At 43.7% G+C, this 16,590-nt stretch overlaps 1 protein-coding gene and 1 long non-coding RNA gene across 17 annotated transcripts in view; one reads left to right on the top strand and one right to left on the bottom strand.

Moving 5' to 3' along the window:
- Window positions 1–639: 639 nt before the first annotated feature.
- LOC139361884 (uncharacterized) lies at window positions 640–12,145 on the bottom strand. Of its 2 annotated transcripts, XR_011619735.1 has the most exons (4): window positions 11,963–12,145; window positions 8,175–8,271; window positions 2,942–6,026; window positions 640–909 (listed from the first exon to the last, which is right to left on the bottom strand). It is a non-coding gene; the product is annotated as an uncharacterized lncRNA (long non-coding RNA). The 2 variants fall into 2 exon arrangements; XR_011619736.1 differs by lacking the exon at window positions 2,942–6,026.
- LOC105469937 (NME/NM23 family member 9) overlaps window positions 10,886–16,590 on the top strand; it is a 35,618-nt gene continuing 29,913 nt past the window's right edge. For 4 of the 15 annotated variants that reach the window (XM_011721562.3, XM_011721559.3, XM_011721560.3 and 1 more), the window contains exons 1-2: window positions 12,152–12,362; window positions 12,810–12,846. In XM_011721562.3, the coding sequence (XP_011719864.1) occupies window positions 12,301–12,362; window positions 12,810–12,846 (99 nt within the window). In that variant the 5' untranslated portion in view covers window positions 12,152–12,300. Of the gene's footprint in view, window positions 10,905–12,151; window positions 12,637–12,809; window positions 12,847–16,590 lie in introns of those variants that run through there. The other 11 variants (XM_071090980.1, XM_071090976.1, XM_071090979.1 and 8 more) reach the window with 10 other exon arrangements.

Below are 16,590 nucleotides of genomic sequence, written 5' to 3'. Positions count from 1 at the left end.
GAAAGTTTCCCAAGAAGGAAGGGCCTTCCCCAAACACAGAGCCAGTTCCCACCTCAAGACATTGGCCAGATCTTGACGCTCCATGGAGACAGAGTCTGGAAGCTGGACTGGGAACCTCTGAAAAGCAGAGCTGAATCTCCATAGTCTTTCATGGCTGAGGATCCAGAAACCTGCCAAGGCACTCACCCAAAATCCACATGTCAGGTATAGGGGCAAACCAGAGATGGACTTGAGATAGATAGATTCCAAAAACCGAAACCCAGTCTCAACCCACTTCAGTCCTTCACTGGACTGATGCGATCATTCCTTACTCCCATCTGCTTAACAGAAGAAAGAGGGAACACTGTGTGGCAAATTATATCATCTGGAGTCTCTATGCCTCTTATATATAATGTCTACATATAGTAAAAAATAAGTAGACTTGTGAAGAGGCATGAAAATATCATTGATAAGCAAGAGAAAAAAACAGACAATAGAAGAAGACACACAGATCATCCAGATGTTGTGGTTGGTAGACAAAGGCTTTAAAATAATTGCCTGTGGAGGAACTGGAGCTCTCACACATTGCAGGTAGAAGTATAAATTGGTATAGCCATGTATTGGTCAGGGTTTACTCAGGATACAGAAACCACACAATAATTTGGACAAGGAAATTTTAATATAAAAAAGTACTGTGTGTAAGAGGGGATTATCTAGTAAAGGGAAAAGAAAACGCTAAAGAATACAATTACAGCAGATGTAAGGGACAGCCTCTAGGGCTGAGGCAGAGCACCCAAGGAAGGAAGAAACCTGGATGAGGTCCTCATCTTCACATTCTACCACCAGGCTAAGATCCATACCTTGCCGAAGATGGTGATGGATGATGGAGAAGTTCATTGCAGTTCTATGCAGATGCGATTCTGTATGAATCTACAATGGTAGGTACATGTCATTATACATTTGTCAAAACCCATAGAACTCCACAACACCAAGAGTGAACCTTAATATAAATTATTGACTTTGGGTGATTATGATGTGTCAATGTAAACTCAAATATAACATTCTCAAGGAAGACGTTGATAACCCAGGAGGCTATGCATGTATGTGGGCAGGAGGTATATAGAAAATCTCTGCACCTTCCTCTCAATTTTGCTCTTAAAACTGCTCTAAGGCCGGGCACGGTGGCTCAAGCCTGTAATCCCAGTACTTTGGGAGGCCAAGACGGGTGGATCACAAGGTCAGGAGATCGAGACCATCCTGGCTAACACGGTGAAACCCCGTCTCTACTAAAAAAATACAAAACAAAACAAAACAAAAAACTGCTCTTAAAAATTGGGAAAAAAAAAAAAAAAAAAAAAAAAAAGGCCGGACACGGTGGTTCATGCCTGTAATCCCAGGACTTTGGGAAGTCAAGATGAGTGGATCACCTGAGGTCAGGAACTCAAGATTAGCCTGGCCAACATGGTGAAACGCCGTCTCTACTAAAAATACAAAAAAAAAAAATTACTACTAAAAATATAAAACAAAAAATTAGCTGGGTGTGGTGGCACATGCCTGCAATCCCAGCGACTCAGGAAGCTGAGGCAGGAGAATCACTTAAACCAGGGAGGCAGAGGTTGCAGTGAGCCGAGGTCACGCCACTGTACTCCAGCCTGGGCAACAAAGTGAAACTCCGTCTCAAAAAAAAAAAAAAAAAAAAAAGCCAGAAGATCCTATGGATCTTACAGTTAGCCTGGAAAGAATTGTAGTAGCCATCTGCAAGGAGTGACAGCCTGATACCAGCAGACTTGTACATCCCTGCAGATGCCAGAGTAGACAAGTAATCCTCCCACTGTGCACTGGCATTAGGTATATAACTGCAAGGTAACTCCAACAAAAGGGTGTGTTGGGGATGGGTGGTGAGAAACAGTAAATAATCGAGAAATTTCTGAATTTACTGATAGGAAATGGAACTGGCCATGGCTTAATTTGGGAAACCAGGTGGAATGAGAGTTTTTTTTTTTTTTTTTCCTGTCATCCAGGCTGGAGTGCAGGGGCGTGATCTCAGCTCACTGTAGCCTCCATCTCCCGGGTTCAAGAGATTCTCTTGCCTCAGCCTCCCAAGTAGCTGGGATTACAGGTGTGTGCCACAACGCCTGGCTAATTTTTGTATTTTTAGTAGAGACAGGTTTTCACCACGTTAGCCAGACTGGTCTTGAACTCCTGACCTCAAGCTATCCACTCGCCTCGGCCTCCCAAAGTGCTGGGATTACAGGCGTGAGCCGCAGTGCATGGCTGAGAGTTTCAAATAATGTTTAAGCTGAATAGCATTGTTTGAGGTGGTAGATTTAGAAACAATGTCGATGTTTATCACTGGGGAGTGGATAGGGAAGATGTGGTCAGTGCTTGCCATGAAGTACCAGGCAGCACCTGGACCAAATGTTCACACAGAGCAACACGTATGGATCTTAAAAACACTGGGATGGTTGAAAAAGAAAGAGAATGAGAAATAAAGTGTATAACACAATAACCCCTACGTACATTTTACATACAACACATACAACAAAAAATATTTTGCAAATATATATACAAACAAGGAAATACCTATTAGAAACATTAGAAGGTTTTCCTATGGGGCATTAGTGCAGAATAAGAGTAGGAAAGGGGATTGCCTTAGCCTGGGTTCCTTAGAAAACGGCCTGTGCAAAGCACATATACTAACACTTTATTGGAGGAAGGTACAATCCCAGGACAGCAAAAGTGAGAGGAAAAGGGAGGTGAGGCAGGAAAGGTGGGGAAGCAAATGAAAAATGGCGCACTAACTAGGTTGACCATAACCTTATCAAAAAATGCGTCCTTTTGGTCTGTCATGCAAGACATCTGAAACCACTGAGCACTGCAGTAGTTTCATTAGGGAGAGGAGTTTATCTCTTTCCTGTCTTATGTCTCTCACGGGTCAAAGTCCTTCCCAGGATGCACTCACTCCGCTTCCAGGTTGTATCATTAGCTTCTCCAGGCAGCCACAGAGGGACCCAGATCCTGTGCGGTGGTGCTTTGCCCGCCTTAGGAGGTGGTGGGAATGCCCAGACGTTCATGGGTCTGATCAGCCAAGGCTTGTGGCAAGATCTGCTGCAACTCCTGCTTCAGCAAGAACAATGGAGGCCCTGCCAGGGCTGGGATCTCATCCTAGTGAAGGCTGGGACAGCTGGTGGTGTTAGGCGATAAGACGTTGGTAGTAGCAGCTGTGGCTCAGTTGCATAAGTGGTTCAAGCCCTGGGGAGCAGATGGGCCCAATAAATTGGGTCTGAAACAATGCCTTTGCATGGATTCCATGCATAATTCTGCCCAAGGTCACGGAGCGATCAGGGCAGACTTCCAGTACAGTATGTTCATTCCCCTGAAGCCGCAGGCTAAACCTGCATGTGGGCTAAGGTCCTAATTCTCAGACATCTTTGTCCAGATCCTACTCATGACTAGGCTCGGTTTTTCTCCCCGTGTCTGTTCTCAGGAGCAAGTCTTCTCTAGGATTGTATAACTTCGCCCTTCATGCTGGGAAATAAAGTTGAAAAGGGAAGAGGACCCAGGCCCAGCCACTAAAGTGGACACATATTCTAATACGGCTACTATGTTTGGAGTATTAATAAACTGGTCAGTTTTTTCTGGTAACTAAATGACCTGGGGAGGCAGGAGCTGCAGTGGAGCAAAGAAGCCCCACGCCTCCTCCATGGTCTTAAGCACTGCACATGTCCAGACCAGGGCAGATCTCCCAGAGCCTGAGCTTGTCACATCCAGGTATGGCACATGTGTGAGCCTTCGGGGACAATCACGGGCTATTTATTACTTGGCACATTTTCCTGGAGTGTTGTTTTTACTCAATGAATTAAAAGAATAAGGTTTTGAAATTTTATGCTTGTCAGTGGTTTTGTTACATGCAGATACAAACCAAATCAAGCACCTCCTGTTTTTCTCTCAATCATTATCATGTTTTTTTCATGAAATCCCAGACTTAACATTCAGTGAGTGACATAAAGACTTGGTAATTTGGAGTGCCCTGATGCTATGGTTTGGATGTGGTTTGTTTGGCCCCACCAAGTCTCACGTTGAAATTTGATCCCCAGTGTTGAAGGTGAGGCCAGGTAAGAGGTGTTTGGATCACAGGGGCAGATTCCTGTGAATGGCCTAATGCCATTCTCAAGGGAATGAGTGAATTTTCACTCTTAGTTCCCATGAGAACTGGTTGTTGGAAAGAGCTCAGTTCCTCCTCTGTACTCTTTCTTGCTTTCTCTCTCACCATGTGATCTGTACATACCAGCTTCATTCTGCCTTCTGCCATGAGTGGAAGCAGCCTCAGGCCCTCATTAGAAGCAGATGCTGGCACCATTCTCCTTGCAGAGTCTGCAGAATTGTGAGCCAAATAAACCTCCTTTCTTTATAATTACTCAGCTTCAGGTATAGGCAACACGAAATGGACTAAGACTTCAGTGCACTTGCTGGTAGACATGCTCAAGTAAAAAGACATGTATAGGGTGGGTGACTGCTAGAGAATGAGTTACTGCTGTTGTCTCTGGCCCACACAACTAGTACTGTGCCTGGCTGGGGGTGAGAGACAGTTAGCTTTTTGGATGGCAAATCTATGGTCATCTGAACTAAAATAACGAAACTATTCTGGTCAATTCCCCAATTTTTGGGGAGCTGGGTGAAAAGGACTATGGGTCTTTTGAGTAACTTACATTTACTCAAAATCTTACATTTTCAGGCTGGGCATGGTGGCTCATGCCTGTAATCCCAGCACTGTGGGAGGTCGAGGCAGGTGGACCACTTGAGGTCAAGAGTTCAAGACCAGCCTGGCCAACATAGTGAAACCCCATCTGTACTAAAAAAAATACAAAAATTAGCCAGGCGTTGTGGCATATACCTGTAGTCCCAGCTACTTGGGAGGCTGAGGCAGGAGAATGTCTGGGGAGTGGAGGTTGCAGTGAGCCAAGATCGTACCACTGCCTGGGCCACAGAGCAAGACTGTCTCAAAAAAAAAAAAACAAAAAAACTTACATTTGATAAAAATGACAGTGTGGAGGGTAAAAAATCATTTTTAAAGCATTAGACATCTTTCTTCATTGAAAAAGAAAAGCCTTTAATAACATTTCCCGGAAGCTGATAAAAAGCTGACCTTGGGCGAGGCATCGTGGCTCACACCTATAATCCCAGTAATATAGGAGTTATTAAGACATTATTTTTAGGCAGCTAGAAAGGCTTGGTGGAATTTTCCTTTAATAAAAAGCAGCCCCCAAACCATGTCTAACAGAAAACAGCCTGGAAGGTCAGGCTGCAAGCATAGATATGCATATGTAAATGCAGGTGGCTAAGAGCCAGGTTCCCCCAATATTGCGGTTCCCACTCCCTTTTCCTTGTCACCATTTATGCGGGTGTCATGGCACCATCCAGGTAAAACCAAGTGTGCTGGTGTCATGGTGACCACCTGGTAGAAGCTGCATTTGCATAATAAAAGATTGTGGCGGAAGTGCCAGTCTTTTCATGGGCTCTGTAAAATGGCACACCTGGTCAAATCAATCCCCTAGGCCCTATGTAAATCAATCACTGCCTCCTCAAGCCTCTTTACAAAATTGATCGCATTCCACCCCAAACCAAAGACCCCCTCTTGGGCGACCTGCTTTCTCAGTATGAGGAAGTTCTCTTTCTCTTCTTCTTTGTCTGTTAAACTTTCCACTCCTAAACCCACTCCTCGTGAGTGTCGGTGTCCTGAATTCTTTCTCGGTGTGAGACAAAGTACCACAGGTAAATCCCCAGACAACGGAGCTGTTTCACCAGCACTTTGGGAGGCCAAGGTGGGAGGACTGCTTGAGCCTAGGAGTTTGAGACTAGCCTGGACAACACAGCAAGACCCTGTCTCTACAAAAGATTTAAAAATTAGCTGGGAATGGTGTCATGTGCCTGTAGCTTCCCTACTTGGGAGGCTGAGGTGAAAGGATTGCTTGAGTCCTGGTGTTTGAGGCTGCAGTGAGCAATGATGATTGGGCCACCACACTCCAGCCTGGGTGACAGAGTGAGACCTAAAAAAAACAAAAGCAGCAGTTTAGGTAAGAGTCATTCCCTGCCACAGGAGCAATGTGACCTCTCAACAGGAGATACAATGACATTCTGCCACCCACAGCCTGGGGCCAGCTTCCTGAGCGTCTCCTCTGAGTAACCAAGCCCCAGTTTGTAAAACGATGGAAAAATGATCTTCATTTGTGGTCACATGTTTTCATGAGTTTTAGTACTTGAAATATTGTAATACCAAGTCAAAGAAAGAAAAATTGCCTGGATGCCGAATTTGAAATGCAGGGCTTGCTTGTTTTAATGTAGCCCAATTTTTTGAAATCTAGTAGCATCATCCAGTGGCATCATGTCAACTGTCTTAACAAACAAGACAGTTAGAAAACACTTTTAAAATCCCTGATGGCTAGAATTTTAAAGTGTTATTTTTACATTAAAACAAATATGGATGGGGTATGTTGTATTCCAAAATGCACACAAATCTTTGAGTTAAATATTAGTGATGTTTAGAGATCTCTAAATGCTTAAGGCCTTTTAGCATTAAGCCCTCAAATCTCCAGGGCAGCCATTCAGGAAACTTCAAGTGAAACACTGGAGAAGTGTGGTCCTTGATAATGAGGTCTTTGTAGTTTGACTGAAATCTAGCTCTGCCTTGAAAGTTTCAGGTGTATGGGCGAGGAGTTCCAATGGGCGGTTGGAAGAGCATGCTTTCTAGGAGCCGAACAATCAAGGGCAAAGTTTGTTACCTCTAGGGAGGTGTCAAGAACTGTAAATCATCTGAGATTTTACCTTCCTTGCAAGCTTACAAATTATTCTTTCATAATCGTGATGGTGAAAGAATATATAAGTCGCTCCTGGGTCAGAGATGAAGGACAGTTTATTATTCAAAGCAATAGCAATAACCAAAGTATTAGCATTTTTGCATAGGTTTCCTGAACTGATTCCCATAGGACAATGCAGAGAGGGCCAGGTGACACCTGCACATGCAGCAGGTTGTGTTACAGGAGAAGAATCCTAGCTTCAAGAAACCAAAGCTTTTACACTGAAGAGTTAAGTCTGCTTTCTACAGAAGGAGACACTATCTCTAACTTCCAAGGCTGTAAACAAACCTTTCCTTTGCTTTAGAAGGAGGTACTACCTCTATCTTTCAACGTTGTTCACTACATAAACATTCCTGAAAAGGTAGCTGGGAATAAAGCAGTCAGTGCCTCTGCTTGAAAAATATGCAGAAACATGAGAGACCCATGGAGAAACATCTGTCAACAGGAGGGACCTATGGTCAGATTCCTTTACAACATGTAGAATTCTCCTTGTCATCTCCTCTGACTTCTCACTAAGCATGAATGGTGGGCAGCATAGGGCTCATTCGTTCAGGTCATGACGGAAACCTGAGGTTCATTATAAAAGATTCACTAGGAAGTAGCAGGGACAACCTGCCCCACAGGGACTCACAATGCAGATGAGCAGTTTGATTGTAACCTTCAGTGACTACTACGACATGAAGAAACTGCAACACAGTCCAAAGCAGGTTGGTAGGCTCAGAGTGGCTGCTTCCATTTTATGGCTCACTATCTTGTGTTTTCACAGTTACCTTCACAATCAACAAAGAAACTACTAGCACTATTAAGTGAGTTTAGCAAGATCTCAGAATACAAAGTCAATATAAAAAAATCAGGTGTATTTCTATGTACTGGCAGCGCAAAATTGGTAATAAATTTTGAAAGTCAATTTCATTAATAATAGCATTAATAAATACAAATGACTTGCAAGATTGGTTCAACAACTATAAAACATTGCTAAAGTTAAAGAATAAATGGAACACACATCCTGTTTATGGACTGGAAGACTACACATTATTAAGATGTCAATTCTTCCTAAGTCAGTCTTTAGGTTTAATGCAATTTAAATTTCCAAGAGGATTTTTAAAGACATATTAACAGATTGACTCTAGGATTTGTATGAAAGTAAACAACTTAAAATAACTTAAAATAGACTTATAAATAACTTAAAATAGACAAATAAATTTTGAAAAAGAAAAGCAAGGCTGGATGACTTAGATTACCTGATTTTGAGACTTACTATACAACTAGTAATCAAGTACTGGTATAAGGATGGTCAACTAGATCAGCGGAATGGACTAGAGAATCCTGAAGGAAACTCACATTTATACGACCAATTGGTTTTTGACAGAGACATCAAATCAATCCAGTGAAGAAAAGGAAAGTCTTCTCAACAAATGGTGCTTATGCAACCAGAAATCTGTATGGGGAAATAAAAAACCTCATATCTCACTCAAATATTAATTTGAAACAAACGGTGATCTACTGAGACCATGGAATACAAAGTAATAAAAAGGAATTAAAATATTGATCCACACAACAACTTGGATGAACCTCCTGGAGACTTATGGCTTGTGATCCTTGACTGGGAAGCTGCTACCCAACACGTTTCTATACTGTGGAAAGGGTGCATGATACCTTTACAAGAACAACAATAATACTGGTTTTAATGTCAAGAAATTTTGAAACACATTACCTCTCTCCACAACATTCCTGAAAGGTAGGACTTATTTCCCTATTTAAAGATGAGGAAACAAGCTGGGCATGGTGGTGGGCACCTGTAGTCCCAGCTGCTTGGGAGGCTGAAGTGGGAGGACTGCTTGAACACAGGAGTTCCAGGCACCTGGCAACATAACAAGACCCCATTTCTTAAAAAAAAAAAAAAAAAAAAATTAGGCCGGGCGCGGTGGCTCAAGCCTGTAATCCCAGCACTTTGGGAGGCCGAGACGGACGGATCACGAGGTCAGGAGATCGAGACCATCCTGGCTAACACGGTGAAACCCCGTCTCTACTAAAAAATACAAAAAACTAGCCAGGCGCGGTGGCGGGCGCCTGTAGTCCCAACTACTCGGGAGGCTGAGGCAGGAGAATGGCGTGAACCCGGGAGGCGGAGCTTGCAGTGAGCTGAGATCCGGCCACTGCACTCCAGCCTGGGCGGCAGAGCGAGACTCCGTCTCAAAAAAAAAAAAAAAAAAAAAAAAATTAAAGATGAGGAAACTAAGACTGACTGAATAAACTGAAGTAGCTTCACCCAAGCTTAGACAGGTAGTAGGTGTACCTGTGATCCAGCCCACATCTGTCTGACCCTAAAGCTCCCAGTTCTACCACTCCCGGCTGCCTTCCTCAGAGCAAGGTACAGGAGGGACCTGCTGTTACTTGTGGAAAAAAGAAGACATTACATCCGGAAGGAGAGAGGAGTCAGGTTAGACGAAGATGTGTATATACATTCTTATCTTCTACAATGAAAAACGGGAAGGTATCTGAGGAAATACAGCCTGCTTTGGTCTATGATTTCCTCTTAAAGTGAGAAGGGTCATTCTTGTTTTACAGAGTCACATCAGTTCTGAAGTATTTTGATAAAGAAAATGCTCCTTTGATAAACCACCACCTTGTGGCAATAAACATGAGTTGCTGGAGGAAGAGTTTGGTTTTTAATCTTTTGAACTCTAAAACATCTCAGTAGCCCTTAAAGTTAGCAGGTTTTGCATTAAAATAAAACAAAAAAGTACATCACTGAGGGAAGGGCTGATTAAAAATAGATACATTTGGAAAAAAATCTGACTTTTGGATAATAAATAAAAACATTGACCCAGCTGGGAGCGGTGGCTCATGCCTGTAATCCCAGCACTTTGGGAGGCCGAGGCAGGTGGATCATGAGGTCAAGAGATGGAGACCATTCTGGCCAACCAACATGGTGAAACCTCATCTCTACTAAAAATACAAAAATTAGCTATGCGTAGTGGCACATGCCCGTAGTCCCAGCTACTCGGGAGGCTGGGGCAGGAGAATTGCTTGAACTCGGGAGGCAGAGGTTGCAGTGAGCCGAGCCATCGCGCCACCACACTCCAGCCTAGGCGACAGAGTGAGACTCTGTCTCAAAAAACAACAACAACAAATAAAACAGAAAAAAAAAAAACAAAACAAAAAAACCCACTGGCCTATGTCACAAAACATGTAAAAGATGGAAGTTTTATTAAAAAGCAGGAGTGACCCAAGGTGATTCATCTGGGAAAAAACTGATGAGGTTCCATGTTGTCCAAATTGTACATTTTTTTTTCTTTGAGATGGAGTCTTGTTCTGTCGCCCAGGCTGGAGTGCAGTGGCACGATCTTGGCTCACTGCAACCTCCGTGTTCTGGGTTCAAGCAATTCTCCTGCCTCAGCTTCCCAAGTAGCTGGGATTATAGGCATACAACACCATGCCCGGCTATTTGATATTTTTTTTAGTAGAGACAGGGTTTCACCATGTTGGCCAGGCTGGTCTCGAACTCCTGACCTCAAGTGATACACCTGCCTCGGCCTCCCAGAGTGCTGGGATTACAGGCGTGAGCTACTGCACCCAACCCAAACTGTACACTTTTGAAAGTGAGAGGGGTTGCTATTAATAATTGCAGGGGACAACAGGTGAAAAGTGGGGGTGTCTCGGCAAACTGGGGACATGTGGTTTACCTAAATTTGTTTCTGAGGTCTAGCCTAGCAAAGATGTGAGTACATTTTGTAATAGAGACCACATGGTAAGAAATTTAACTCTTTCAGAAAGAATAAATGTCACTATCTTTCTGTGCACTGGCAGGAGGAGTTTAGCATCTGATTTGAATTTTATTTTGGAAACTAAATTCTAAGGGAGATTCCACACATTCAAGAGCTTGAACAACCACCACCTTGTGGCAATGAACATGATTTGCATCTAGTCAACTCAGTTTGCAATGCAGTGTCTTAAGGAGTGACTGTGGCTCTGAGCAATATTATCATGGAACTGAATATTGCCATGGGACTGAATGCAAGAAAAGAGTAGGTGGATTCAGAGCTGAAGTGGGAGAAGGCAGGATGACAGGTAGGAAGATGTTCAGTCTCCAGTATATCCATCGCCCTGTACTTCACAGAGGGTTGCTGGGTACCTTATGGCTAAGCAGGGTATCAGCACTCCCTGGATGGAAATCATTTGGTGTATGCTTCACTTGGGAAGAATTCATATCTTAACAATATGAATTCTTCCTATCCATGAACATGGAATATTTCTTCATCTATTTAAATCTTCGAGATTTCTTTCATCAGCTGTGATTGATTCCTAGTTTAATTCCATTGTAGTCAGAGAACATACTTTGTTCTATCCTTTTAAATTTGTTAAGCTATGTTTTATGGCCTAGATTGTGGTCTATCTCAGTGAATGTTCCATGTGAGCTTGAGAAAGAATCTATATTCCGCTGTTGTTGAATTAAGTATTGTATAAATGTCAATTAGATCAATTTGATTGATTTTTTCAGTTCAACTATATCCTTGCTCATTTGCTGCCTGCTGGATGTATTAAAATGGTATTAAAATATTTTAATGGTATTTTTAAAATGGTATTAAAATATTCTATTATAATAGTGAGTTTACCTATTTTTCCTTGCAGTTTTATCTTTTTTTTGCCTCACATATTTCGGTGCTCTGTTTTTAAGTACATACATGTTAAGTATTGTTATGTCTTCCCAAATAATTGATCCCTTTACCTTTATGTAATGTCCCTGTTTATACTTGATAAATTTCCTTGTTCTGAAGTCTGCTTTTCTTGAAATTAACATAGCTACTTCAGCTATTTTTTTAGTTAGTGTCAGCCTGGTATAGCTATCTCTATTTTTTTGCTTTTAATGTATTTTCTTGTGGATAACACACAACTGGGCTTTGTTTCTTTTTGAAATCCACTCTGACAATCTCTCTTTTAATTGGTGTAATCAGGTTATTCACATTTAAAGTGGTTATTGATAGAGTTGGATTAATATCTACAATGTTTGTAACTGTTTTGTATGTGTCTCAGTTGACTTTCATATCTAATTTTGAATTTGTAATTTCATATTCTTTGTCTTAAAGAGAACGCTTGCAGACCCCTTAAAATCTGGAGACGCCCCCTACCTTGCACACATTTTACCGGTATGTGACGGTAGAAAAGCTGCACAGCAGTCTTGGCAGGCGGGGCAGGAGGGACGCAGGGATTCACAGATGCGACTGTGCAACGCACAGATGCACTGGGTCTTTGCCTGGTGGGTTCAAAGCCTCCAGACGCTGACAAACGCTGCAGCCAATGAGTGGGTTCCCATAGTCCGATATGGAGGGCAAGGGGCGGGACTCCCTCCTGCCTCTCGCTGGCTGGGTTCAGAGTCTCGGCGAAGAGACTGCGTTGGGCCCAGAGTGGGCGTGGCTTACGTGTCCGCCGGCTTTCCTGGCCGGCCTGGCAGGGGGGCCAGGTTGCCATGACGACCGCGGCTAGGTCGCTGCAGACTCGGTTGGTGACTCCGGGCGCGTCGAAGATCGTGTACCTGTCGTTCGCAGTGGCTCAGTTTCCCAGTAATCCATAAGAACAGCAGGGATGACAGGGTCCCATGTCGGTTTTTGGTTCGAATTCCTCGACTGGAGACCCTGTGCCCGGCAGGCTGCACTGTGCCCGGCGCACTGACTCCGGCCTCTGCTGGAGCCCCCTGGCCGGCTCCGGGGTGGGGAGGGGGCTTTGCAGATCCCCAGAAAACCGCCCGGCGAGCCACGAGCCCGCGGACTGCAGGCTCCGCTTCCTCGTGGGGTGTTCACTTTGTGTCAGTGTGTTGATTTGCCGCCAGTTAGAAGCATCTTAAAAAGGGGCCGAGGGCCATAGGAGGGGGGCTTATCTGAAGGAGGCTCTGGGCTTGCTGATCCACGCAGCGGTTTGTCGCGAGGCTGCGGGGGAACGGCCCACGGCCGCGGTAACAGGGCTTCGTCTTCTTTGCAGAGCCATGGGCAGCAGGAAGAAGGAAATTGCCCTGCAGGTAAGCCTCAAGGGGCGCTAGCTTCCAGCTCTGGGTTGGGCTCGGGGAAGAGGAGGGTGATTGGAGCGGGGTTGTAGTATAAAAGTGACATTTTGTTTGCTAGCAGTATGTGACAGTGTTCCCAAACTTGAGTGATGTACCCTTCCGTCTTAAAGGGCCAAAACTTATCTTGGAACCCCAGTGATGACAAATTTTATGCAAACAAAATTAATGCAAACAAAACTGAGTAGAAGCTGTTTATATTTATAGTGCATATACAACCATAAAACCTAAACATGCATTAAATAAAACTACAAACCAAGAAAATATGAATCAACATAACTCGATGTGACCGTTATTTTGTTACTGTTGTTGAAATATAACTGCAGCTTGCACAGAGAATACAGTATAGGTTCTTTTGACTTTGGGCATGAGTCTGTAACTGTGTGCTCTGTGGAGACCCAGTTTTCCCACCACTGTTCTCATCAAATTTCACTTATTAACAAATATGTTTTGAGATATATTATGTGCTGGGCATTTGTTATATAGAGTACCTTACTTCATTTGCATGTGGGACTAGTGAATTCAGAAGCCAGCAACTGCTCTTTTTCTTGGTTCTGGACAATAAACAGTGGTTGATTCTGAAGTGATGGTAAAAACATGCAGGAACAGACCCTGGAATTGGGAGAGAGTGCTTTGTCATAAGGAGATCATCTGGATGATCTGTAACACGGGAACATTTTAAAACAAACTTTAAAATGTCTCATCATCAGCTGGTCCCAGTAAGATGCATACTAAGGCTACAGCGCCTCCTAGATAATAGAGCTTTAGCGATTTTGAGACATCTGGTTTTTCTCTCATTGTCCTCGGTAGGACAGTTTGCATGTGGATTTCAAAAGTCTAGTGGTTTAAAAAAGAGGAAAGGGGAAAGCAGCATCATTCTAAGGGTACCCCATGCTGGGGGTGGGAGGGGTGGGGGGTGGGGTGGGATTTTTAGACTGGAAGTCAGAAGGCCTGATGTAGTTCTTGTGTCCTCTATAGCCAACTGTGTCTTTGACTACATCACATACCCTCTCTGGGCCATAGCTTGCCCATCTATGGAATGAGGATGTTGTGTGAATTATCCCTAAGGGCCTTCTTCCAGCCTTGATATTCTAGGATTCTAGAGTCAGAAAGTGCTTCATATATGAATGTTCTGGTTGAAGTAAATTCTGAGCAACTGGTCCTACCATTCATAGCTGTGTGACTCATTTCCTCAACCCTCTGGCCTCCGTATCTTTTACATAGACAGGAGGGATAATACCTGTCCTTTAACGCCTGCAGAGCTGTGATGAGACTCCTTTAGACACTTCCTGGCTGGTCTGATGCGGTCTGTGGTGTCTCTAATGTTATTGCCCCTTATTATGGTCATTTCATGTGTTGATGCCCTAGATCTCCTATGGCGGTAATAACTTTTGTTAGCAATGTTGTTATTTTTTCATGTGTATTACTCAGAGCTCTGAGTACAATGCAGTACTCAAAGTAAGTGCTCCCTCCTGCTGAGGGAGTGGCCTCCCTCCCCTCTTACACTGAGGCATCTGTGTAAAGGTCACCTCTCTATAAGGTAAACCCCTTGAAAGCAGTGCCTAAAGTCGGCCAACCCAGGAACCCTGTCCTCTCTCTCAGCAAGGTTATTCGGGGTTCCGTTTATAACTGAGACAGACAGAAATCACAGGACATCAAGGGACAGTCTGGGTAAAAGGTGCCACACATTCCCCATTCATTCCCTACCAAATGCAAGGCTTAGTGAAGTCCGGATAGTTCCCACACCGTTTCGCTCTTGCCTGGCTCCCAGGGCTGAGATTCTTCAACTGCCCAGAGTCCTGGCCCCAGAGCTGGTGGGACTCACTCCGTGACAGGGGTGGGCCACAGAGAGTTGCTGGTGACTTAAGTCTGAGCCTCTGGGTAGGGGCGGGGGGTCCTTCTGAACGCTTCTATCACTATCCTCAGGACTGTAGTTGTGGGCCCAAGGTTCTATCAGTCCAGCTCTCTTACTTCATTTAAGGCATCAAGAAGACTCTTCTGGGTTTTTCTTCTACTTTTCATTGAAACAAGAAAAGTAAGGAGTATGCTTCCTTAAAAGAGAGACTTTCTTTTTTTTTTTTTTTTTTTTGGAGACAGTCTCATTCTGTCCTGTCGCCCAGGCTGGAATGCAGTGGCACGATCTCATCTCACTTCAACCTCCACCTCCCAGGTTCACCAATTCTCATGTCTCAGCCTCCTGAGTAGCTGGGAAAACAGGTATGCGCCACCACGCCCGGCCAACTTTTGTATTTTTTTTTTTTTTAGTAGAGGCAGGGTTTCACCATGTTGGCCAGGCAGGTCTCAAACTTCTGGCTTCCCAAAGTGTTGGGACTACAGGCATGAGCCACCACGTTCGGCCAAAAAAGGGGCTTTTAATAGAGGATTAGCAGGTGTTACATGTTTCTTGCCCTTATTGCCAATAATGCATCCTATCTTTTTTAAAGGGACATAGACCTTGGCATACCTGTATCAAGAACAATAGTAGGCCAGGCATGCTGGCTCATGCCTGTAATCCCAGCACTTTGGAAGGCCGAGGCAGGCGGATCACTTGAGGTCAGGAGTTCACAACCAGCCTGGCCAACATGGTGAAGCCCTGTCTCTACTAAAAATATAAAAAATTAGCCGGGTGTGGTAGCGGGCACCTATAATCCCAGCTACTTGGGAGGCTGAGGCAGGAGAATCGCTTGAACCCAGGAGGCAGAGGTTGCAGTGAGCCATGATCATGCCACTGCACTCCAGCCTGGGTGACAGAGTGAGACTCCATCTCAAAAAACAAACAAAAAAACCCAGTAGTAATTTGTGTGGTCTTTTAATTTATATCATTTCAAAGTAGCTCACCACAAAAATATGTTAATTACAAAGAAAAAGGGAATAATTTTACAGACAATAGGCCTGGCAGACCATGTTAATCCAGTGATCAAAGTGAACATCAGTAATAGGCAGATGGAAATTGTGTCTCACCTGCTAGGCAGTAGTGAGAGGAATGATCTTCAGCTTCTCCAACACTCCAACCAGTCCAGCCAATTTCAACCAGTCCAAACATGCACAGCCTGAATCCAATCAGGAGGAAACATCACATATACCCCAACTGAGGGACACTCTACAAAATACCTGGAATGTCATTTTCCAAAGTGTCAACATTGTGAAAAGAAGAGAAAGACTAAAGAACTATTCCAGACTAAAGAGACTTGACAAATAAATCTAGCACATGTTTCTGATTAGCTCCTTTGCTACTCAGGACATTATGGGATAAACAGGAAAAGTTGTACTCTATCTAAGGATTAAATGTTCACAATATGTCAGTGTTTTTTTCCCCTGATTTTGATTATTGTATTGTGTTACGTAGGAATAATATATTCAGGAGTAATGAGATAACAAGCTGTAATTTACTTCCAAATACCTAAAAAAAAAAAAAAAAACCCTAAATCTTTATACTATACTTGCACACTTTCTGTAAGTTTGAAATTATTTCACAGTAAAAAACACTATACAGAAATGTTTACTATTGGCCAGGCATTGTGGCTCATGCCTGTAATCCCAGCACTTTGGGAGGCTGAGGTGGGCAGATCACTTGAGGTCAGGAGTTCGAGACCGGCCTGGACAACATGGTCCAACCCAGTCTCAACTAAAAATACAAAAATGGCCAGGTGTGGTGGTACGTGCCTGTAATCCCAGCTACTCAGGAGGCTGAAGCATAAGAAT

This window comes from Macaca nemestrina, chromosome 2, assembly GCF_043159975.1.
Source record: "Macaca nemestrina isolate mMacNem1 chromosome 2, mMacNem.hap1, whole genome shotgun sequence".
NCBI classification, from domain to species: domain Eukaryota; kingdom Metazoa; phylum Chordata; class Mammalia; order Primates; family Cercopithecidae; genus Macaca; species Macaca nemestrina.
The sequence above is the reverse complement of the archived record's forward strand: the minus strand, read 5'-3'. Positions and strand labels throughout refer to the sequence as shown.